General features: G+C 45.6%; 1 protein-coding gene and 1 long non-coding RNA gene across 3 annotated transcripts in view; both read right to left on the bottom strand.

Moving 5' to 3' along the window:
• Positions 1–1708: 1708 nt before the first annotated feature.
• On the bottom strand, positions 1709–2409 carry LOC118564107. Of its 2 annotated transcripts, none has more exons than XR_004931633.1 (3): positions 2192–2409; positions 1857–2096; positions 1709–1781 (listed from the first exon to the last, which is right to left on the bottom strand). It is a non-coding gene; the product is annotated as an uncharacterized LOC118564107 (long non-coding RNA). The 2 variants fall into 2 exon arrangements; XR_004931634.1 differs by having other exon boundaries at positions 2167–2409.
• A 162-nt stretch (positions 2410–2571) lies between these two features.
• The window catches only part of LOC118564089 (NLR family CARD domain-containing protein 3-like), a 45475-nt gene continuing 22513 nt past the window's right edge, over positions 2572–25533 (bottom strand). The window contains exons 6-8 of the mRNA XM_036140760.1: positions 8191–8364; positions 3813–3859; positions 2572–3665 (exon numbers count right to left, since the gene is read on the bottom strand). Coding sequence (XP_035996653.1) covers positions 3121–3665; positions 3813–3859; positions 8191–8364 — 766 coding nt within the window. The 3' untranslated portion in view covers positions 2572–3120. The remainder of the gene's footprint in view (positions 3666–3812; positions 3860–8190; positions 8365–25533) is intronic.

Consider the following 25533-nt stretch of genomic DNA (forward strand, 5'->3'; position numbering starts at 1 on the left):
TTTGTTGTAAGAGCAGATCAAACTCCTCCCAAGCATGGGAGGGACGCAGCCTTTAAAAAATGTATTCAGACTAGGAAAAGTTAGACAGAATCTTTGCATCGCCATGAAACAGGATGTCAGCTTGTAATGAATACTATAGAATGGTAATGTAAACTCTGTCTCCATTCGGAATACCTAATGAATTAAATATGCATATTACAATGTTTTACCTCTGATCAATGCTTTTCTCATTTATTGTCAAATCTTAAACGGGGTAAGAATGGGCCTTTTAGAGCTAAGCAGGAGCAGGCCGGTATTAATATCTACACCAGTTAGATGCTTCTGCCTGCTAAAAATAACTGTGAAACGTAAGGAAATAAAGGAATGAAACACAGCGGCGGGGTGTGAGGTTTGTCTCTGCGGAGGCGAGGCGTCGGATGGCCGGTGGGATGAGCAATCACGGCGGTGCGGGGCAATTTTGCCAGCTAAACCTCCCCGTGGAGTAACAGTGGCGCATTGGATAATAATATATATATATATTTCGGCAATCTAAACTTTTCAAACTTGATCTGTCATATGTGTTATTGGTGTGTGAAAGCTCTGATCGTCTGTGGGAAATAATCCAGGTTAAAATTCTAGAAACCACGGTTTCAAAAAGTGTTTATTTGTGTTGAATGACTGCAGTATTCAAAACAAATGCACTTTGGGGACCTCAATTAAACAGAAAAAGGTTAACTAATAACAGAGGTTTTTTGTTTCATATTTGACCAGCCCAAATTAAATTGAAACACGAAGATATTAACATGGCTTAAACGAAAAATATCTCAGGGTTGTTAGAAATGATTGAAACTAGGGATAGGGTTTTTTGTTTTTTCGTATGGAACCTAATTATGGAGTACAGTTAACCAGAGGCATGGGGAAAGTATTCAGTTACACTATTAATACACAAAGCTTGTATTTGACAATGGATTCATGAGAAATGTAGAAATACCAGATTAGAGGCTTTTTATGTTGTAATTTTAGAACATTAATAAAATGGCAAACAGCATATTGGGAGAATATGGGAGGTTTTTGACTAAGAATTTTACTGCTGCCAAAAGAGGAATTTAGAAGAGAATCAAAATATCAGACGGCCACTTTAAACACGTCATCTGTTACAATCATTTGTGGTTATCCAGTTACGCTGAGCTGAGGCGAACCACAGAGGGACCGTTTAACCTAAAACAGGAAAATAGATATGATAAACAAATCTGACCATGATGTAAACATCTGAATGTTTCTGGCGAGGACGTGTTGGGCGGAGAGTTGACGGTTCCTGGTGACACCCCCAGGAACAACACATTAATTAGAAACACCCACCAACGATGCACGTCATCTGTTACTACACCTACAGCCCCAACCTCGCTGAAAACAGCCGAGGATTGGTCACTGAGTTGATATGTCCCGCCTGCTGCTCATTGCGTAGTACTCCCCTCCAGGGGCAGATCTTCTGTCTCTGCATTTGACAAACTAAGGGACCGTTCAGGGTGTATGAGAGAGAGTAAAAAATAAATGAACAATAAAACTTGTGATTATACCTAAATGTAAAATGTATTAATGTATATGTAAATTCTTAATATCATTATATATTTGTTTAGGAGTTAAAAAATATTTCAGCATGAAATATTTATTTACACATTTTGTCATTTCTTTCAATGTGACTCTGAGGAACGCAATGACTGAAACAAATGTAGGTTTAAGAAGGTTTATTGATAAGGTTGGATCTGGAAGGATCTTTCAGTGGATCAAAGGTCTTGTGGGTTCTGCCGGGAAACATGGAGAGGATGGTGAATAACTTGAGCTTGGTACTGTGAAGATGTTTGGAAAAAAGGACTCACTGAGGCGGTGGCTTGAGTTTGGTCCAGGTGAGGGGTGCTGTGCAGACATCCGGGTTTTCGGTGCAGGTCCTGGTCCCTTCTCGGTGTTGTGATTGGTTGGAGGGTGAACAGGCAGGCAAGCGCAGATAGGAGGGCTAACTGAGTTACAGTTGGTTCCAGTTTGGTTTTGAAACTGTTTCCAGGCTGATCTCTGACGAAGGTAAAGCGAGGCTTCCAGGTTTGGTGCAGATGATTGAGGTTCTAAGGCAAAAGATAACAAGAACAGGGTAAGACAAGGTATCAGGTTGGAACACTTGGGTTTGGTCTGTACCACGCTGAAGCACAAACGAACTGACATCCTGGTTCCAGCTCCTTATAAAGGGTGGTAATCAGCCCTGATGTATCACACCTGCCCATCCAGCCCTGCTGAGGAGGAAGAGAAGGAAAAAACAGGCCTGCATCTAGACCACAGAGTATGGCACATTTGTTTATACATTGTGTAAACATCAGGGCGTTATGATTTGCGATTTAGCCCATTATTGGCTAGAGTTTATCATTTTATGGCACCAGGATGTTGTCATTCCAATTCTGAAAAGTGCCTAAAAAAAAAGAAAAATATTTTTTGTACAAGCATAAGTTTAACTAGTGTCATTTATTGCAAAAGTGCATATTAAAATTCCAAAATGAGCTTTTATACTTTCAGAAATAAAGATATAATACAAGATTAATTGAAATTAAAAGTTTAATAGTTTGAAAGCCATAGTTTGAATATAATACACTAGACATAAATCTGGTTATTTAAAAATAAATAAAAGGGAGGAATTAGCTCACTAACAACTTCTGCTAATTGTAGGTCTAGGAATCACCAGTAAGCAGAACCAAAAGTTAAAAGTGAAAATGGAGCTTAAAGACGTTTGGTAAAAGTACAACCCGGTTGATTAGATAGATTTTATCAGCCCTGGGTCTAGTCATACATCAGTTTTGGAGTTATCCTCAGATGGAGTTGCTGATGTTTAAGAATTTATGACGAATGTTACTGGTTTGAATCATTTTACTACAGAAGTTAAACTTCGCAGAGCAGCAGAAATCAACAGGAACGAAAAAGGATTTGGAAAAAAGTTAAAGGACAGATGTATTTATTCTGTGTAGACACGTTCCCACTAAAGTGCACATGCTCGCCGTGTGAAAACGTGTTTCTGAGTGAAAGAGACAGACATGAACAGACTGAACTATCTGTTCAACAGGGAGAGGCTTTCTCTGACAGGAGGAGACTCTTTAGACTCAATCAGCACAGAAACACAGAGGAACCAGAATTGGACCTCAGCCCAAACCCAGGAAGCAGAGGTTCAGTGAATGTGGTGTTGAAGGTGTGGAGGTGGATCAGTGAGTCAGAGGAGACGCTGTAGAAGGACAGAATACCAGCAGGACAGTCCACATACACTGCTGCTCTGTTGGAGGAGGAGGAGGAGGAGGAGGAGGAGGAGGAGGAGATGGATGTTCCTCCCTTATTGTGCCAGACAGAGTAACCATGACGATTAGAGCATCTGAGCCTCCAGGACTGATCATTCAGTCCAAACCAACAATCTCTACTGTCTCCTCTCCTCATGATTCTTCTGTAACTCACTGATATATCAACTCCTCCTCTCCACTCGACCTCCCAGTAACAGCGACCAGTCAGACCAGTTCTACACAGCAGCTGAGGATCATCAAATCTGTCTGGATGATCAGGATATGACTGAAGCTCCTCCATCCGTGTCACCTTCCTGTTGTCTTCAGACAGTTTGAGTTTTCTGCTCACTGTGTTTGTGTCGATTGTGAGTTGACAGGAATCTGATGGAGAGAACAAAGACAATCCAGCTGCAGTTATTGATCATTTATTGACACTATGATGATGACCCCTGAATGAGTGATGGACAGTTTGAAGATGGTTGAATGTGAGCTGCTTTGTTGTCATGAATCAAATAAAAACACACTTACACTTCCTCAGACCTGGTGTCAACCATCGGACTCCAGCAGGCTCCACCCTGAAAGGAGGAGGGGGGTCAGACCATCAGTCTCTTTCAGCAGCAAACATTGACATTACATGTCTTTCAGACACACATTGTCCTCCACTGAGAAAGGACCAGTCCAACATTTGGACACATCCACGTCCAGAGAAAGAAAGAGCTGAGAGCAAACAGACACCTGGGCTCTGATGATGATGGAAACATTGTAGCCTGCAGTGGATTTTTTTTTTTTTTTTTTTTTTTTGGCAGCACCCACCTGAGGCAGCGGCCGCGTACAGCTTAACTCCGACCAACTCTCGACATTTTTCACACAAAAAAAATCTCTCATCTACCTAGCCGATCAGTACTTGACTGCGAGCGCCTGCTGGAGTTACAGCCATGGGGTAGTTTTGGACTCTTAACTACTGCGACGCTCAAATGTTTACATGACTGCAGGATTTTGCGGAGCACAGTCGCGGAGGCCTGTGAAGCGGCGGTGACGAGGTGCAGATCACGCCGATGGAGAGTAAAGAGAAGGCGGTGTAGCCGGCCGAAGAAGCGAGGGTGTCGTGGAGGTGTGGCAGCCAAGCTAAAGGCTAACCCATTCAGTTCGCCGCTACCGTCCATCTGGCTCTCCAACATCCGCTCACTGGACAACAAGATGGACCATTTGCAACTCAAACTTTCTGCAGAAAGGGAGTTAAGAGAATGTTGCGCTCTGATCCTGATCGAGACATGGCTCAACTCAAGAACCCCAGACCCCAGAGTTCACTGTGGTTATTATAACAGCAGTGTATGTACCTCCGAGCGCTAATAAGAAGGAGGCCATGAGTATTCTGTACCGGACTATCTCCAAGCTGCAATCTACACATACAGAGGGCGTTTTCATCATTGCTGGGGATTTTAACCAGGCAAATCTGAAAACTGTTCTCCCATATTTTTACCAACATGTGGAATTTGCAACTCGGGGAAAGAACACTCTAGATGCAGTTTATACAAACATTAAAGGCGCATTCAAGGCAGCCCCTGCCCCCACCAGGGCCCCTCAGACCATCTATCTGCTAACTCCTGCATACAGGCCCCTGCTGATCAGAGCTAAGCCTGTAGTGAGGCAGGTGAGGGTGTGGACTGAGGGAGCAATGGAGGCGCTCCAGGACTGTTTTGAGTGTTCCGACTGGGACATGTTCAAAGCTGCAGCAACTTATGAGGACAAGATCAACGTTGATGAGTACGCCATGACTGTGTCAGCCTACATCAACAAATGCATTGAGGATGTCAGCACCACCAAGACTATCATCACCCGAGCCAACCAACGACCCTGGATTGCTGTGGAGGTCCGTCAAGCGCTAAAAGCACGGAACTCAGCCTTCAAGTCTGGTGACAAGGAGGCTCTGAGGACATCGAGAGCCAACCTGAACCGTGCCATCAGGTTGGCGAAGCGGAACCACAGTCCAGGAGCTTTTCTATGATGCCAGCAACACCAGGAGCATGTGGAAATGCATATGGGCGATCACTGAATACAACACGCCCCCCCGGTGGGTGAAGTTGATGCTGACTTCCTCAATGGACTAAATAACTTCTTTGGGAGGTTTGAGGCACTAAACAGGACTCCAGCAGTGAAAACTGTTCCCCATCAGGAAGAGGAGGTCCTCCGCCTTGACACTGCCGACGTGTGGAAGACTTTGAGGAGAGTCAACCCGCGGAAGGCCCCAGGTCCCGACAACATACCTGGGCGGGTGCTCAAAGAGTGTGCAGGTCAGCTGGCTGGTCACAGACATTTTAACACCTCCCTGGACCAAGCCACAGTGCCAGCATGCTTCAAGTCTGCCTCCATCATTACGGTGCCTCAAGTGACCTGCTTCAACGACTACTGGCGTGTTGCACTGACTCCCATCATGATGAAGTGCTTTGAAAGGCTGGTGAAAGAACACATCGTCTCCAGTCTCCCCAACACTCGACCCGTTCTAGTTTGCCTACCGACGGAACCGCTCCACCGAGGACGCCATCTCCTCTGCTCTTCACCTGAGCCTGGCACACCTGAAAGAGAAGAACATGCACGTGCGGATGCAGTTCCTGGACTTCAGTTCAGCGTTCAACACCATCATCCCAAAGCATCTGGTGGGAAAACTGGAAAATCAGGGCTTCAGCACACCCTTCCGGAACTGACTGCTAGACTTCCTCACCAACAGACCTCAGTCTGTCCGGGTCGGACAGAACACCTCTGATGTCGTCACCCTCAGCACGGGCTCCCCCCAGGGCTGCGTCCTGAGCCCCCTGCTGTTCACCCTGATGACACACGACTGCGTCCCCAGGTTCACCACCAATCACATCGTGAAGTTCGCAGATGACACAACGGTGGTGGGCCTGATCAGAGACGACAATGACCAGGACTACAGAGAGGAAGTGGAGCAACTGGTGGGCCGGTGCAGAGACAACAGCCTGATCCTGAACATGGAGAAGACTAAAGAGATCATCGTCGACTTCAGGAAGAACCAGCCTCACCACGCTCCACTGCTCATCAACAGCTCAGCTGTGGAGGTGGTCAGCAGCACCAAGTTCCTGGGGGTGCACATCACGGACAACCTCACCTGGACTGTGAACACCACGTCACTGGTGAAGAGGGCACAGAAACGACTGTACTTCCTGCGGAGGATGAGAAGAGCCCACCTGCCCCCGCCCATCCTCACAACCTTCTACAGAAGCACCATAGAGAGCATTCTGTCCAGCTGTCTCTGTGTGGTGTGGAGGCTGCAGTGCCGCTGACTGGAAGAACGTGAGGAGAGTGGTGAGGACAGCAGAAGGGATCATCAGGGCTCCTCTTCCCTCCATCAAGGACCTTTCATCACAGCGCTGTGTCCCGAGCCCATAACATCATCAGGGACCCCTCACACCCCCACCATGGACTGTTCTCCCTGCTGCCCTCTGGGAAGAGCTTCCGCAGCTTCCGCTGCAGGTCCACCAGGTTCTGCAAAAGCTTTTTCCCTGCTGCCATCAGACTGTTGAACTGCTGAAACTGCTGAAGCCACAATAGGGACTCTGAACTGCTGAAGCTGCAAAAATGCAAAATGGACTTTGTACCACATTCGCATATTGCACATTTGCACATATGCCATCAGACCGTTGAACTGCTGAAGCGAAAAATGGATTCTGAACTTCTGAAGCCACAAATGGACACTGTAATTTACTGCAATTTACCGTGATTTTCCAAGCTGTATGCAAACGAAATTCCGTTCTGTACGCACTCTGTGCATGCAGGACGACAAATAAAGTTGTCCAAGTCTAAGTCTAAATCATCATCACAGACCTCTGACAAACACCTCCAACCTTTCAGCTCTTCCTCTACCAATCAGCACCACCAGGTGGCGCTGCTCACATTTACAATGAGACCAAGAAGATGATGCAGCTTTCTGAATCCAGCAGCTGCAGTAATGGCTTGTGAAAGTGTCCAAGGAGCCTCTGGAACAAGGCCCCCAGCAGATAAAACAGTCCAGAGAGTCTTTGTTTGCATCAACAACTAAAGCCTGGAACAGACTGTCACAAACATCCTGACATCTCCTCCCTGAACAAAGGTCTGCAGCATCAAGGTGACTCTTAGCTTCATCTATGAGAGCTTCTCTAAAGGGGCGGAGCCTGGATTGGAGGTCAAAGTAGGAGCTTCCAGGAACAAACATTTCATATTAGTAGAATACAAAAATCATTACAGCCAAATGCTGTGTAGTAAACATAACAGGCCTTTATTTAGAGCCCAAACTAGATCTGGGAACAAATGAAAACTGTTTTATCTTCTTCCAGTCTTGTGCTGTTATCACTGAATGTGGAGATCCAGAACAATAACCTACTTAACATATTATTCTGAGTGGACAATAAACAAAACTCAGCATTCTTAAGGACGAGCTGTCAGGAAATACAACATAGACTGCTTCCACAAATCGGCTTGTAAAGATCCTCACTGCTTCCAGATACACAATTTTTACATCTCCTCCAACATGACTCAAAAAGCACTCTGGTGATGAGCCTGGAAACTGCCCCACAGTCCAGCCTTCAGAACAGCACTCTTTTATAGCAGATATTTAAATGTACATATCCTTAAGATTATGATTAGTCATCTTTGTATTTTTAAGTCTTTCTGCTCCAATCTTCTACAAAGTCAGCCCACAGCTTTCCACTATTTCTGGGGGAACAGACCATCAGACTGAGCCTGCCAGGATTTGTATCATCATCTTGAATCTTCCCACTGTGGGACACTGCATTGAACTATTCCTAATGATATGTTAGCCTTATTTAAACAAACTATAGATAAGAGAGGTCAGAGTGGGATGGGGGGGGGGGTAAATCAAGGAGGCTACCTCTATACCTTTATTCCTGCATACCTGAGAGCTTCCAGTCTCCACTGTGGATCCTTCAGTCTAGCCGACAGCAGATTCACTCCTGAGTCTCCTGGATGATTGTAGCTCAGGTCCAACTCTTTCAGGTGGGAGGGGTTGGAACTCAGAGCAGAAGCCAGAGAAGCACAGCCTTCCTCTGAGACCAGACAGCCTGACAAGCTGCAGACACACAATTTAACACACAATGTTAACAGGAGAAAGGAGTGCTCAAGAAACTGCTGCTCAGCTGGTTTTAATGAATAGAAAATATAAATCAAACCATATTTTATTCTGTAGGTAATAAAAAGTGACATCAGACCCCCCTAGGGCCAAAACCAAAATTTCCAGGGCGGGCGGGCGAAACGAGACCCTCCATTTCTGTACAGCCCCGTACAGCCCCAATGCCCAGGTATGCGCGGCGGCGTTCCGAAGCTCGCCGCGGCCGGGCCGGCCCCCTTAAAAATCGGCGGGCGGGCCGGGCAGGTGCAGAGCGGATCCCCGCCCGCCACGCCGCCGCCGCCGTCGCGGCGCCGCGCACGGCGGCCGTGCGGCGGCCCCCCAAAGAAGGCCCTTCTCCGCTCGCAGCGCGGGCTACATCCACAGTGTGGCACCCGGGGGTAGGGTCGCGTACCGTACGCAGGCAGAGGGAGGGGGGCGTACAGCCCCGCATTGGCCGAGCCCGCGCGTCCGTCGAAGTGGCGCGATTTTGGGAGGGGCCAGGCGGCCGAAACGTGGACCGGCCGTACAGGACCCACAGATTCCCTTTGCTGCTGGCGTCGGGCCTTCGGCGCCACCAACCTGTCGGAGCGGGGATGGCGCCAGCGTGGCAGGGGGCGGGAAGGGAAAAACGGGAAAGGTTCACGCATTGGCCGAGCCCGCACGTCCGTCAAAGTGGCGCATTTTTGGGAGGGCCAAGCGTCCGAAATGTGGACCGGCCGTACAGGACCCATAGATTCCCTTTGCCGCTGCCGTCAGGCCAGAACTAAAAAAAAATACGCCACTTATTTTAATATAATGTTAAAATTATTATTTAACCCGTTTGCAAATATAGATTCCAGACCCCTAATGTGAAATAAAAAATTAATCTCCCACTTCCAGGCTGGGGGGGGTCTTAGTCACAGACCTCTCCCCAGGAAGAGGGCCTCTTGCTGGGTAAGAGTGCTGGAACGATGACCCCCCTGCTGGAGCTCTGACATGCATAAGGCAACATCTCTAAATGTTTCGTAGGACAGGTTACAGTTTGTAACAGTGGTAGCCACATGCTGAACTTCATAAGACAATGTTATATTTATTAAAAATAACCTACCGCGATATGTACACTTTAGATGTACGGCAGCTACCGTGTTATGTACACTTTAGATGTACGTACGCTACCGCGTTATGTACACTTTATATGTACGTACGCTACCGCGTTATGTACATTTTAGATGTAGGGCAGCTACCGCGTTATGTACACTTTATATGTACGTACGCTACCGCGTTATGTACACTTTATATGTACGTACGCTACTGCGTTATGTACACTTTATATGTACGTACGCTAATGCGTTATGTACACTTTATATGTACGTACGCTACCGCGTTATGTACACTTTATATGTACGTACGCTACCGCGTTATGTACATTTAGGACCTAAAAAAAAGCCACTTTTTAAAAGATAATGTTCAAATTATTATTAAATCTGTTTGCAAATATAGCTTCCAGACCCTTAATGTGAAATAAAAAAAAAAAATTTATCTCCCACTTCCAGGCTGGGGGGGTCTCAGTCACAGACCTCTCCCCAGGAAGAGGGCCTCTTGCTGGGTAAGAGTGCTGGAACGATGACCCCCCTGCTGGAGCTCTGACATGCATCAGGCAACATCTCTAAATGTTTGGTAGGACAGGTTACAGTTTGTAACAGTGGTAGCCACATGTTGAACTTCATAAGACAATGTTATATTTATTAAAAATAACCTACCGCGATATGTACACTTTAGATGTACGGCAGCTACCGCGATATGTACAATGTACATGTACGGCAGCTACCGCGTTATGTACACTTTAGATGTACGGAAGCTACCGCGTTATGTACACTTTAGATGTACGGCAGCTACCGCGTTATGTACAATGTACATGTACGGCAGCTACCGCGTTATGTACGCTTTAGATGTACAGCAGCTACCGCGTTATGTACGCTTTAGATGTACAGCAGCTACCGCGTTATGTACGCTTTAGATGTACGGCAGCTACCGCGTTATGTACACTTTATATGTACGTACGCTACCGCGTTATGTACATTTTATATGTACGTACGCTACCGCGTTATGTACATTTTAGATGTAGGGCAGCTACCGCGTTATGTACGCTTTAGATGTACGGCAGCTACCGCGTTATGTACGCTTTAGATATTACGGTAGCTACCGCGTTATGTACGCTTTAGATGTACGTACGCTACCGCGTTATGTACGCTTTAGATGTACGGCAGCTACCGCGTTATGTACACTTTATATGTACGTACGCTACCGCGTTATGTACACTTTATATGTACGTACGCTACCGCGTTATGTACACTTTATATGTACGTACGCTACCGCGTTATGTACATTTTATACGTACGTACGCTACCGCGTTATGTACATTTTAGATGTAGGGCAACTACCGCGTTATGTACACTTTATATGTACGTACGCTACCGCGTTATGTACACTTTATATGTACGTACGCTACCGCGTTATGTACAATTTAGATGTACGTACGCTACCGCGTTATGTACACTTTATATGTTTGTACGCTACCGCGTTATGTACAATTTAGATGTAGGGCAGCTACCGCGTTATGTACACTTTATATGTTTGTACGCTACCGCGTTATGTACAATTTAGATGTAGGGCAGCTACCGCGTTATGTACACTTTATATGTACGTACGCTACCGCGTTATGTACATTTAGGACCTAAAAAAAAACGCCACTTTTTAAAAGATAATGTTTAAATTATTATTAAATCTGTTTGCAAATATAGCTTCCAGACCCCTAATGTGAAATTTAAAAAAAAATTAATCTCCCACTTCCAGGCTGGGGGGGTCTCAGTCAGAGACCTCTCCCCAGGAAGAGTGCCTCTCGCTGGGCTAGAGTGCTTGACTGGACCCCCCCTTCTGGAAGTCTGCCTTACCATAGGCATAATTTGAGCTACTCCTGTTAAATTCGTATCCACGCCATGCTGGAGACAGAACTCAAAAAAAATACGCCACTTATTTTAATATAATGTTAAAATTATTATTTAACCCGTTTGCAAATATAGCTTCCAGACCCCTAATGTGAAATTAAAAAAAAAAAAAAATTAATCTCCCACTTCCAGGCTGGGGGGGTCTCAGTCAGAGACCTCTCCCCAGGAAGAGTGCCTCTCGCTGGGCTAGAGTGCTTGACTGGCCTCCTTCTGGAAGTCTGCCTTACCATAAAGTCAATTTGAGCTACTCCTGTTAAATTCGTATCCACGCCATGCTGGAGACAGAACTCAAAAGAAATACGCCACTTATTTTAATATAATGTTAAAATTATTATTTAACCCGTTTGCAAATATAGCTTCCAGACCCCTAATGTGAAATTTAAAAAAAATAAAAAATTTATCTCCCACTTCCAGGCTGGGGGGGTCTCAGTCACAGACCTCTCCCCAGGAAGAGTGCCTCTCGCTGGGCTAGAGTGCTGGAACGATGACCCCCCCTGCTGGAGCTCATTCCAGTGCGATGCTGACCGATCATTGCCCCGGGGACAGGTTTTGGCAGCATCTCATCCACAAAACCTGCGCTGTTTTGAGAAAACTGTAGGAAATAAATGAGTGATAAGCTAAGTTAAGCTTTTACCACTACTCACAGACATTTTGACACATTTAAAAATTCCACCTCCAGGCTTGGGGGGTCTCAGTCACAGACCTCTCCCCAGGAAGAGTGCCTCTCGCTGGGCTAGAGTGCTGGAACGATGACCCCCCCTGCTGGAGCTCATTCCAGTGCGATGCTGACAGATCATTGCCCCGGGGACAGGTTTTGGCAGCATCTCATCCACAAAACCTGCGCTGTTTTGAGAAAACTGTAGGAAATAAATGAGTGATAAGCTAAGTTAAGCTCTTACCACTACTCACAGACATTTTGACACATATTTAAAAATTCCACCTCCAGGCTTGGGGGGGTCTCAGTCACACACCTCTCCCCAGGAAGAGTGCCTCTCTCTGGGCTAGAGTGCTGGAACGATGACCCCCCCTGCTGGAGCTCTGACATCTCTAAATGTTTGGTAGAGCAGGTTGCAGTTTATATTTATTAGGCGCCTGCCTTGCATGTGCAATGAGGAGGCAGTGCTGTGCGAAGCACAGCACTGCCTCCCATGCAAATGCATGGAGGCACCTATTACTATGCACCTCTAAACGCGTCTCTATCTTATTATTATTAGGCGCCTGCCTTGCATGTGCAATGAGGAGGCAGTGCTGTGCGAAGCACAGCACTGCCTCCCATGCAAATGCATGGAGGCACCTATTACTATGCACCTCTAAACGCGTCTCTATCTTATTATTATTATTAATATTCTTAATTGTTTGACGCTTAATGCGGCCGGAACCGTAGCGTGCACCCCCACAACATAGGTATCAAAACGTGCGGCTCGGTCGGGAATAGTGTGCTACTACTTTGATTGGGGTTTCGAGTTACCATGGCAACAAAATTAGCGAAAAACCACCCCCAAAAAACCCATAGGAATGAATGGAGTCGGGTAGAAAGAAAGTCTAAAAAAAGCCTCAAAATGACCATTTTCAAAGCTGTACTGGTTCGTCATGCTTCCACCTACGAACACCATTTAACTTCCAGTTTGTAGATATTTCTGTGAACTACTCAGAAGTGAAAACGGGATGTGGATATCTCTTATCGTCTCTTCACAGTTACTCCTCAAAGCTCATGTCCAAAAATCAGCGAAATCATCGTTTACAATGAAAGTCAATGACGGAATTCTCCAACCGCTAGAGTGGCCCACTCTAGCTTTTTTAAAAATTTCAAAACTCCGAACAACTTGACCTTACTCGCTCAATTTTCACTCTACGTTGACAAATTATACATCAAAACGTAGGTATTTTTGTCAGGATTCGGGAAATGTAATCCTCATTGGTGTGGCATTTATAGATTTTTCGCAAATCACCTCAGACCGACACAAACCCGAAACCTCCCCCATTCATTTCCTATGGAGCGGTTTTGAAAAATGACGTCTAAAAATCCAAAACATCACATGTTTTCGCATCGTCGCTACTCCTAAACCGTTTTATGTACAGACATGAGACTTTCACACATGAATGTCCCAACCCTTCTGGCACTCACAAAAAAGGAATTTTGTGGATAACTGTTACGGTTTTTCCACAGGAACAATTTGTTCGGGAGTAGCGAATGTGCAAAATCCTGAAATCGCTTTGGAGCTGCATTTTCCCACATCATCCACTTTTTTACATCGTCGCTGTGCCTACACCGATTTTTGTACAAATATGAAAATGAGCTACATGGTCATCAAAAGCCTGCTGATACTCACAGTGAAAGAATTATTTTGATATCTCTTATACTTTTTTAGCCAGAGCGATTTGTTCGGGATCATTTTCAGAGGATTTCTGAAATTTCATAAAAATGTCCTTTAGATCATAATTTTTTACGCCTTTATTAAACTTTTTCCAGCAAAAACCGATAGCAAGTCTTCTTCCCCTATCCTTTACGAAATAAACACAGAAAAAATTACGTCTCTACCATTTACGGTCCCGGAGAAATCGTGCGTTGTTCGAGGCAAAGTTCTCCATTATAATCCATTAGGCAGACTTGGACACCAAGTGTCTGCACTTTTTTAGACTGGCCCGCTGCAGCTGTGTCAGTGAGTTTCCATGACGACGGAACTCTGAGGGCCAGTGGGAGACGTTCCATTGAGATAGAATGGCAACTTTCGACGCCAGCTGCAGCGGCTGTGATTAATGTAGAAATCTGAAATTCGCAGAGTCACTTCCTCTTAACATTTTAAAATTTTCATGTGACTTTCAGCCATGTGTCAGTTTTCTGTGCCATTTTGGATTTTACATGCTTTCCTATTGGGCCTTTGCTTCCAACAGGACCTGGCATGATAACCAAACACGACCCAATTGGCCAATACAGCACCACCAATCTGTGGGAAATGGTGCTACACATCATTTTGGTCAAATGTTGAGTTCTGGGCCCAGATGTGGTGAGGGTGAGTTGCTAAAGGAGGCCAATCTGACCAATGAACTTTGGTCACGTTTGGTGACATTAAGTATTGGCACCCCTATTTGAGGCACTTCCCAGTACAGGATTTGGACCAAACTGACAGAGTACAATCACCCGGTGATACTGAACACAACCATGTTAGCGGCTAACTGTTAGCATGTTGCTAACCGGAAGTAGCTCTAGAAAGGTCTCACCATCTTCTGCTTCACAGAGTCTGTTCTTACCTTAGAGAGAAAGCTCCACAAGAAATTTGGGCTACGTGGCATAAAGCATCTCCAAGCTATCAGGTGTCAAACGTCCAATGCTTTTCAATGGGGGACCAAACGCCTTATGGTCCCAATACTGCATGCCCATATATGGTGCTACAGTATAGCTCAGATGGAAAGTGCAGGCTTTGCATGCAAGAGGTCGTGGGATCGAAATCGGCGTGGAAGACTGAGATTTTTGTATTATAATCCCCACAGTGTGTATATTAAAACATATGTGCTGATCCCATGAAGTATTTTTTTGTACCACCCGCCATTTTGAGTTACCATGGCAACGTTATAAACGACGTTTTTTCTCCCTATTTAAGGCTCATCCCAGTACAGGATTTGGACCAAACTAACAGAGTACACTCACCCAGTGATACCAAACACAACCATGTTAGCGGCTAACGGTTAGCATGTTGCTAACCGGAAGTAGCTCTAGGAAGCCTGTACAAACTTCTGCTTGACAGATTTGGTGAATTTTAGCATTTTCTCCCTTTTTAGGCACTTCTCAGTACAGGATTTCAACCAAACTAACAGAGTAACATCACCCGGTGATACTGAACACATCCATGCTAGCGGCTAACCGTTAGCATGTTGCTAACCGGAAATAGCTTTAGGAAGGTCCTACCAACTGCTGCTTAGCCAGAGTTCTTCTGCCTTTACAGACAGAGAGAGGGCTGCAGCTGTCAGTGAGTCTCCATGACAACGCTGCTAGCAAGAGGCTCCTAGGAGGTCCATTGACTTAACATGGCACCTTTCAACGGCCGTTGCGGAGGCTGTGAAGACCGTAGGAAGCTGAAATTCGCAGTGTGGCTTCCTGTTGCTATTTCTGACGGTACGGTATGCACCAAGTGGCAGGCGCCTTGCTAAATTTCTTCAGAAATTTTTCTAGTTAGGCGCCTGCCTTGCATGTGCAATGAGGAGGCAGTGCTGTGCGAAGCACAGCACTGCCTCCCAATGCAAATGCATGGGCAGGGCCTATTACTATTCACCTCTAAAGGCGTCTCTTTATTAATATTAATATTCTTTATTTTTCTTCCTTCACGATTAATGCGGCCCAAAACATAGCGTGCACCCCCACAATATAGGCATCAAAACCTGTGGCTCGATCTCGAGATGTGTGCTACTACTTTTATTGGGATTTCGAGTTACCATGGCAACAAAATAAGCGAAAAACCACCCCAAAACAACCCCATAGGAATGAATGGAGTCGGGGAGAAAGAAAGCCTCAAAAAACCCTCAAAAGGACCATTTTCAAAGCTGTACTGTGTCGCCATGCTTTCACCTACAAACACCGTTTAACTTCCAGTTTGTAGATATATCTGTGAACTACTCAGAAGTAAAAACGGGATGTGGATATCTTTTATCGTCTCTTCACAGTTACTCCTCAAAGCTCATGTCCGAAAATCAGCGAAATCATCGTTTACAATGAAAGTCAATGACGGAATTCTCCAACCGCTAGAGTGGCCCACTCTAGCTTTTTTAAAGATTTCAAAACTCCGAACAACTTGACCTTTCTCGCTCAATTTTCACTCTACGTAGACAAATTATACATCAAAACGTAGGTATTTTTGTCAGGATTCGGGAAATGTAACCCTCATTGGTGTGGCATTTATAGATTTTTCGCAAATCACCTCAGAGCAACACAAACCCGAAACCTCCCCCATTCATTTCCTATGGAGCGGTTTTGAAAAATGACGTCTAAAAATCCAAAACATCACATGTTTTCGCATCGTCGCTACTCCTAAACCGTTTTATGTACAGACATGAGACTTTCACACATGAATGTCCCAACCCTTCTGGCACTCACAAAAAAGGAATTTTGTGGATAACTGTTACGGTTTTCCCGCAGGAACAATTTGTTCGGGAGTAGCGAATGTGCAAAATCCTAAAAACGCTTTGGAGCTGCATTTTACCACATCAACCACTTTTTTACATCGTCGCTGTGTCTACACCGATTTTTTAAAAAATATGAAAATGAGCTACATGGTCATCAAAAGCCTGCTGATACTCATAGTGAAAGAATTATTTTGATATCTCTTATACTTTTTTAGTTACAGCGATTTGTTCGGAACCGTTTTAAGAGGATTTCTGAAAATCCATAAAAATCCCATTTACATCATAATTTTTTACGCCTTTATTAAACTTTTTCCAGCAAAAACCGATAGCAAGTCTTCTTCCCCTATCCGTTACGAAATAAACACAGAAAAAATTACGTCTCTACCATTTACGGTTCCGGAGAAATCGTGCGTTGTTCGAGGCAAAGTTCTCCATTATAATCCAATGGGACTTATTGTGACCAAAGTGTCTGCACTTCGGCCGCTGCAGGTGTGTGAGTGAGTTTCCATGACGACGGAACTCTGAGGGCCAGAGGAAAAAGCTCCATTGAGATACAATGGCAACTTTCATCGCTCACTGCAGCGGCTGTGATTAATGTAGAAATCTGAAATTCGCACAGTCACTTCCTCTTAACATTTTAAAATTTTCATGTGACTTTCAGTCATGTGTCAATTTTCTGTACCATTTTGGATATCACATGCTTTCCTATTGGACCTTTGCTTCCAACAGGACCTGGCATGATAACCAGACACGACCCAATTGGCCAATACAGCACCACCCACATGTGGGAAATGGCACTACACACCATTTTGGTCAAATGTTGAGTTCTGGGCCCAGATGTGGTGAGGCTGAGTTGCTAAAGGAGGCCAATCTGACCAATGAATTTTGGTCACGTTTGGTGACATTAAGTATTGGCACCCCTATTTGAGGCACTTCCCAGTACAGGATTTGGACCAAACTGACAGAGTACACTCACCCGGTGGTACTGAACACAACCTTGTTAGCGGCTAACGGTTAGCATGTTGCTAACCGGAAGTAGCTCTAGGAAGGTCTCACCAACTTCTGCTTCACAGAGTCTGTTCTTCACTTAGAGAGAAAGCTCCACAAAAAATTTGGGCTACGTCGCATAAAGCATCTCCAAGCTATGAGGTGTCAAACATCCAATGCTTTTCAATGGAGGACCGAACCCATTATGGTCCCAATACTGCATGCCCATATATGGAGCTACAGTATAGCTCAGAGGGAGAGTGCAGGCTTACCATGCAAGAGGTCGTGGGATCGATTCCCGGCGTGGGAGACTAAGAGTTTTGTATTATAATCCCCACATTGTGTATATTAAAACATGTGTGCTGATCCCATGAAGTATTTTTTTGTACCACCCGCCATTTTGAGTTACCATGGCAACGTTATAAACGACGTATTTTCTCCCTATTTGAGGCTCATCCCAGTACCGGATTTGGACCAAACTAACAGAGTACACTCACCCAGTGATACCATACACAACCATGTTAGCAGCTAACGGTTAGCATGTTGCTAACCGGAAGTAGCTATAAGAAGCTTGTACAAACTCCTGCTTGACAGATTTGGTGAATTTTTGGATTTTCTCCCTTTTTAGGCACTTCTCAGTACAGGATTTAGACCAAACTAACAGAGTAACATCACCCGGTGATACTGAACACAACCATGCTAGCGGCTAACCGTTAGCATGTTGCTAACCAGAAGTAGCTTTGGGAAGGTCCTACCAACTTCTGCTTAGCCAGGGTTGTTCTGCCTTTACAGACAGAGAGGGCTGTAGCTGTCAGTGAGTCTCCACGACAACGCTGCTAGCAAGAGGCTCCTAGGAGGTCCATTGACTTAACATGGCACCTTTCAACGGCCGTTGCGGGGGCTGTGAAGACCGTAGGAAGCTGAAATTCGCAGTGTTGCTTCCTGTTGCTATTTCTGACGGTACGGTACGCACCAAGTGGCAGGCGCCTTGCTAAATTTCTTCAGAAATTTTTCTAGTTAAAAATAACCTACTGCGATATGTACACTTTATATGTACGGCAGCTACGCCGTTATGTACACTTTAGATGTACGTCAGCTACCGCATTATGTACATCTAGAACCGAAAAAAAACGCCACTTTTTAAAAGATAATGTTCAAATTATTATTAAATCTGTCTCCAAATTTCCCTTCCAGAGTCCTATTAAGAAATTAGAAAAATATTTCAAAGTACAAGATGTTTATTTGCTTTAATTTTGTAAATGAAAATATGATGGCCGAGGTGAGATTCGAACCCTGCTCCTCTGGGTGGAATGTTGTTATCCACTCTGCTACACCCCTTAGCCCCTATATATAGGGGGTAGAGAGCCGTTTTGTACTTCCATGTTGCCTGTACAGCCTCCCTCCTTCTGTACACCTTGACCCCTCCTTAACCCACATAATTACATAGGCCACGCTCTCAGCCAATAGCAAAAGCTGTTCCCCTCCCCCGGTAGTTGTGGTCGTGTAGTGCAGTTTCAGACACAACAGTGGAGCTTGATTTCCAATGAGTCAGCCCGTAACCTACCGAGTTATGTACACTTTATTTGTAAGTCCGCTACCGTGTTATGTACATCTAGGATCGGGGGAAAAAAACGCCACTTTTTAAAAGATAATGTTCAAATTATTATTAAATCTGTTTCCAAATTTCCCTTCCAGAGTCCTATTAAGAAATTAGAAAAATATTTCAAGTCTAAATTGTTTATTTACTTTAATGTACTAAATGAGAATATGAAGGCTGAGGTGAGATTTGAACCCCAGCTCCTCTGGGTGGAAGGCAATGTTGTTATCCACTCTGCTACACCCCTTAGCCCCTATATATATGGGCCAGAGAACCGTTTTGTACTTCCATGTTGCCTGTACAGCCTCCCTCCTTCTGTACACCTTGGCCCTCTGTGTTGTCCTGCTCTAACTCTACTCCTCAGGTGTGCCTAGTTGGCTGAGGGGGTGTGGCCCACACCTGCAGCTCGTTGCAGGCGGCTTCCTCTGGCTTCTTAAGCAGAGCGCTGACAGATGGAAGACGCCAGAGCCTTAAGCAGTGGTGGTACGACGTGGCCTCTGACCCAACTCCTGAAAACATGCTGGTGAGTTTTTTCATCTTTGAACTTTGACTAATTTTGGATCTCCCTGTTTTTGTCACAGTTTTTGGTGCTTCTGGATCCTGCTGGTTCTTCCCTCACTCTGGTCAATCCATCTGTCACCCACTTCTGCCCAGCTTTATGGTAAGCAGTGCAGCTTCTAGTAGTTCTCCTGGTTCACCTTTCAGAGTCACTTACTCTTCTTCTCTTTGCAGTCTCTCCAGCCGTGACGTTCTGACCCTGCCGAGTTGTCCGTAGTCCCGTCCGTTATATCTGCCTGTTTCCTAAATAAACATCTTAAAACTGTTTCTTTGCTTCCCGATCATATCTGCATGTGGGCTCGTCATCTGAAAACCATTACAGTACCAAGTTTGGTACACTTCTTTTTAGGAGGCCGTGATTAAGGCCTCATTAAGGTCAAAAACCAGCTGCTGGCAGACAAAATATAGAGCTACATGGGCTCCAGTGGGCTTGTTTCGATCGTCTCTATTTACTCTTTCGTTTGGTACCAAGTTTGTGAGGCTACGATGCTGCTTTGCTAAACAGTGGCACATAACACTGGTTTCTAGGAGGCCCCATTGAGGCCTCCTAAGCAAGGTGAAAAACCCAGCTGCTGGGAGACAAAGGAAAAAGCTACATGGGCTCAAGTGGGCTTGTTTCGATCGTCTCTATTTACTCTTTCATTTGGTACCAAGTTTGTGAGGCTACGATGCTGCTTTGCTAAACAGTGGCACAGAACACTGGTTTCTAGGAGGCCCCATTGAGCCTCCTAAGCAAGGTGAAAAACCCAGCTGCTGGGAGACAAAGGAAAAAGCTACATGGGCTCAAGTGGGCTTGTTTCGATCGTCTCCATTGACTCTTTTGTTTGGTACCAAGTTTGTGACCCTTTGTTGCTCCTATGCTGAACAGTGGCACGAAACACACTGCTTCTCTGTGTTTTGTGCATCTCTTTTTCATACTTCAAACGGTTGCCATTCTTAGACGCAAGCACCCAGAGGCACAAAAATCACAGACGGCGGTTGAGGGGTGAGCTAGAACTCATATCTAAAGTTTGGTATCACTGCGCATAAATAAACCTTTCTTCCTCAGCTTTTGAGACTCAAATACTGTCTTGAACCCTTAGGAAGTTGGCTGAATTTTTTGGGGCAAACAGCTTTTGTTGTTTTTTTCACAGGAGGCTGATTTTAACATATTTTGTAGGTGACCTTATGAGGAGCAGAACCTGTGATTTTGAACTCCCTGGGTGGTTCCACGTGGACACAGTGGGGGTCAAAAGGTGAAAATTTGCAACCTTTGATGGCACACAGCTCACACACGGTTTGTCTGTTCCAGCTCAAACTCGGCATACAGGAGCCTCTTTGAGGCATCTACCAACAGGTAAGAGCTCATACCTGTATCCCCTTCCTATAGCTACTTCCTTTTAGCAATGAGATAAGATGTGGTTAGTGGCATGTTGTAGAGCACTTCCAGGAAATTAACATTTATAAGTTTGGTCCAAAAATATGAGCTGCAAAGGCCTCAATTATCAAAAATCAAATATTGCTTGGCTGGTGGCATAGCTCCAGAAACAAAACGGGCCCAGATTTCCACTCTTGGCCATATGCTGCAGTACCATTCCCCACCACCATTGGTGCTATTGATATTTGGACAGGCCTGTACACCATCCCTCCTTCTGTACACCTTCCATTGTAAAGCAATGGAACCAGTTCTGTACAGCCTCCCTCCTTATGTACGCCTTGGCCCCTAAAAAACACGCATAATTAAATAAGCCACGGTCTCGGCCAATAGCAGAAGCTTCCCCACTTTTCCCTTCCCGCCCGTAGTTGGTTCGTGCAGTGCTCTTTCCGACACGTTGGTGGCGCTATGCTGGGTGGGCTAATAAGCCATTGTAAAGCAATGGAACCAGTTCCGGACAGCCTCCCTCCTTCTGTACACCTTCCATTGTAAAGCAATGGAACCAGTTCTGTACAGCCTCCCTCCTTATGTACGCCTTGGCCCCTAAAAAACACGCATAATTAATTAAGCCACGGTCTCGGCCAATAGCAGAAGCTTCCCCACTTTTCCCTTCCCGCCCGTAGTTGGTTCGTGCAGTGCTCTTTCCGACACGTTGGTGGCGCTATGCTGGGTGGGCTAATAAGCCATTGTAAAGCAATGGAACCAGTTCCGGACAGCCTCCCTCCTTCTGTACACCTTCCATTGTAAAGCAATGGAAATAGTTCTGTACAGCCTCCCTCCTTATGTACACCTTGGCCCCTAAAAAACGCCCCTAATTAAATAAGCCACGGTCTCGGCCAATAGCAGAAGCTTCCCCACCCCTCCGTAGTTGTGTTCGTGCAGTGCACTTTCCGACACGTTGGTGGCGCTATCCTGGGTGGTCTAATCCATTGTAACGTACAGCTATCCTTCCTTTCGTACGCGCCCCCCCCCCCTCCGACACCCCCCGATACGCTAAATCTAGAAGAGAGCGCCATCACATGGTGCACGGAAGGCGGCACGCCCGTACGAAACGCCGACTTGGACCAAGCGGGCGAAATGCTGGAGCTTTTATTGCGCGCGTACGTACACTACCTCGTAACGAACACATACATACTGATTGTATGTGTAAATCCGTACGTACGGTATTCAAAATCATTGCGGCTGTACGGCCGAAGGCGTCGTTTCGTATGATTTTCCCTTGACACATGTAAACAGATGAATCCTGACTAGAGCTCCACTGGGATGGAAACTGCTTAAAACCAGAACCTTCTGCAGAGTTTGTGTCAGTTTGCAACTTTGAACTGGACCTAAAATACCAAAGATTAACTGGTGGTCTCAGTAGAACCACTGTTCTGGTGTTTAGATAGCTTTAATCCCACTGATGGAGTCAAGAATTTAAGCTGAGATAAGGAATTAAGCAGTGGTTTGGATCAGTGGCTTTAGCAGCGTATGGTGAGCAAACATTTCACACTTGCAGAATCAGCAAAATGCCTTTGAGACATCTCCCATCTGAGGTCAGATCCAGTCTTTCAGTGCACTTTCTTCAGAATCAGATTCAAGTTTAATCGCCAAGTAGGTTTGCACATACAAGGAATTTGACTTGGTGATGGTGCAGACAGAAAATAAGAATACAATAAAATAAAGTAAAATTGGATAAAATCAATATATATACAGAAGTAATATACATTGAGTAAACTGTGCGTTAATGTAACGCAGAAGCCTGTAAGTCCTGAACGGGGGAGAGAGATTCACAGGCGGCTCTTGGCCTTCTTCATAAGACCGGTAGCAGATGAGGAAAAAACTGTTCTTGTGGCGTGAGGTTCTGGTCCTGATGGACCGCAGCCTCCTGCCAGAGGGAAGTGACTGAAATAGTCTGTGACTGGGGTGAAGGGATCAGCCACAATCTTCCTGCCGGCCTCAGAGTCCTGGAGGCGTACAGGTCCTGGAGAGATGGAAGATTGCAGCCAATCACCTTCTCTGCAGACCTGATGACACGCTGCAGTCTGCTCTTGTCCTTAGCGGTGGCACCAGCGTACCAGATGGTGATGGAGGAGGTGAGGATGGACTCAATGATGGAGGAGTAGAACTGCACCATCATTGTCCTTGGCAGGTTGAATTTATTCAGCTGCCTTCTTCAGGAAGTCCATCCTCTGCTGGGCTTTCTTGGTGAGGGAGTTGATGTTCAGCTCCCACTTTAGGTCCTGGGAGATGATAGTTCCCAGGAAGCGGAAAGACTCCACAGTGTCGATGGTGGAGTCACAGAGGGTGATGGAGGTAGCTGGGGCTGAGATCTTCCTGAAGTCCACAACCATCTCCACTGTTTTTACAGCGTTGAACTCCAGGTTGTTCTCCCTGCACCAGGTCACCAGATGGTCAGCCTCCCACCTGTAGGCGGACTCGTCACCATCAGAGATGAGTCCCATGAGAGTGGTGTCGTCCGTGAACTTCAGGAGCTTGACAGACTGATGACTGGAGGTGCAGCTGTTGGTGTACAGGGAGAAGAGCAGAGGAGGAAGAACACAGCCCTGGGGGGAACCAGTGCTGATGAGTCAGAGTCATGTTTTCCCAGCTTCACCTGCTGCTTCCTGTCAGACAGGAAGTCTGTGATCCACCTGCTGCTTCCTGTCAGACAGGAAGTCTGTGATCCACCTGCAGGTGAAGTCGGGCACATTCAGCTGGGAGAGCTTCTCCTGAAGCAGAGCTGGGATGATTGTATTGAAGGCAGAGCTGAAATCCACAAACAGGATCCTGGTGTAGGTTCCTGCAGAGTCCAGGTGCTGGAGGATGTGGTGAAGGGCCAGGTTGACAGCGTCGTCTGTAGACCTGTTGGCTCTGTAGGCAAACTGTAGGGGATCCAGGAGGGGATCAGTGATTTCTTTTAGGTGTAAAAGCCAAAGGCGCTCAAAGGACTTTATAACCTCAGAGGTCAGAGCGACGAGTCTAAAGTCATTAAGTCTTGTGGTCCTTGGCTTCTTGGGAACAGGGATGATAGTGGAGGATTTGAAGCAGGCTGGCACATGACATGTCGCCAGTGAGGTGTTAAAAATGTCTGTGAACACTGGAGACAGCTGACCAGCACAGCTTCCACTCTTTATTAAACTTTTCCCCATATTTTCCCCACCTACTGCGTCTCATTCTTTTTCTGTCTCATCACTAGTTTCCCTGTCACTCTGGACTCTGGCCTGTGTGTGTTTCGGGTGTGCTGAGTCAATTCTGGTGGGTGTGATGACCAAGAAACCGGGACATGGAAAAGACAAACTACATACCACTCATGTTTCTGCTTTACTGTAGGAAACTGAGATAATTAAAGGTTTTTCTAAGCAACTTCACCTTCAAAAACCCTGGGTCCTGGTTGTAGGTGTAGCTGAGCAGTCGTGGGTATTGCCTGTGCACAAATAATCTTTGCGGTCTTCTTTTTCTTTTGACTCATTGTCAGGTTATGGTGGAGCAGGTAGCGGCTAAATGGAATGCAATAAAAACTAATCTGATTTTTTAAAGTTAAAAACTTAATTCAAATTTTTTTTGGGGGCTTGATGCATCTTTTTAACAGACATCTAAATCTCTTCTTTCATAAGATCCCGGGCATTTCTCTCACTTTTTCAGGTTTCAGCTGTGTTTCATCTTTCTTTGTTCTGATCCCTTCTGCTGCTCTCTCCAGTTTTTTGTCACTTTTTTATAGTAAATCTCAATTATTTTATTTCAAACATGCATAAATAATGCAGGAGTTCTGTTAAGTGGCTGGGCGACCAGCAGGTTCCCTTAGTGGTGGAAGCCCAGGCAGGTGTGATCCTCAGAGCAACAACTTCTCTGCATTGAGGTAACATATGGTTATCTGTAGATGAATAATGTTAATAAACACATGGGAGTGGTGGCCTAGTGGTTAGAGGGGTTGGCGTTTCTTGGTGGGGCCCCAAAGGTTGGCAGTTAAAAAAACTCAGTCTGTCACTCTGGGTCCCTGAGCAAGACCTTTGAGCATGGATTGCTCCCCGTGCGCCACTCAGGGTCAGCAGCACATTGCTCCCTAAGGGATGGGTTAAAAGCAGGTACAAAATTTGGGACCATTAAGGGTGTCAGGGAACTGATTTGTGGAACCCAAATTCAGCCACACACAAAGCTACAATTTCAGCAGTTTTTGAAGATTAATAGTGGAGGAGATCAGCAAATAGTTCCAGACTGGAGAGGTGGAGATTGTCAGACAGCACTCGGGGAAGGAATGAAGACGTTCCAGCAAGGATGAGCAGTCTGAGGAGGGTTTATGTAGGGAGAATGGCAGGTAGGACGAGTTGGATTTGATTGAAGGTGGCAGGTGGCAATGAACAGGCGTGGAGTGGAGACTGAAGGCAACTGGGCTGGGTGAGAGGTGGAAAGTTCTAGAACTGTCCAAAGTCAGGGAGGCTAAAAACTGAACCCTGACAAAGGGAAAATATTTCTTTATTATTTAAACCCCTAAAAAG

This window comes from Fundulus heteroclitus, chromosome 9 (assembly GCF_011125445.2).
Source record: "Fundulus heteroclitus isolate FHET01 chromosome 9, MU-UCD_Fhet_4.1, whole genome shotgun sequence".
Classification (NCBI taxonomy): domain Eukaryota; kingdom Metazoa; phylum Chordata; class Actinopteri; order Cyprinodontiformes; family Fundulidae; genus Fundulus; species Fundulus heteroclitus.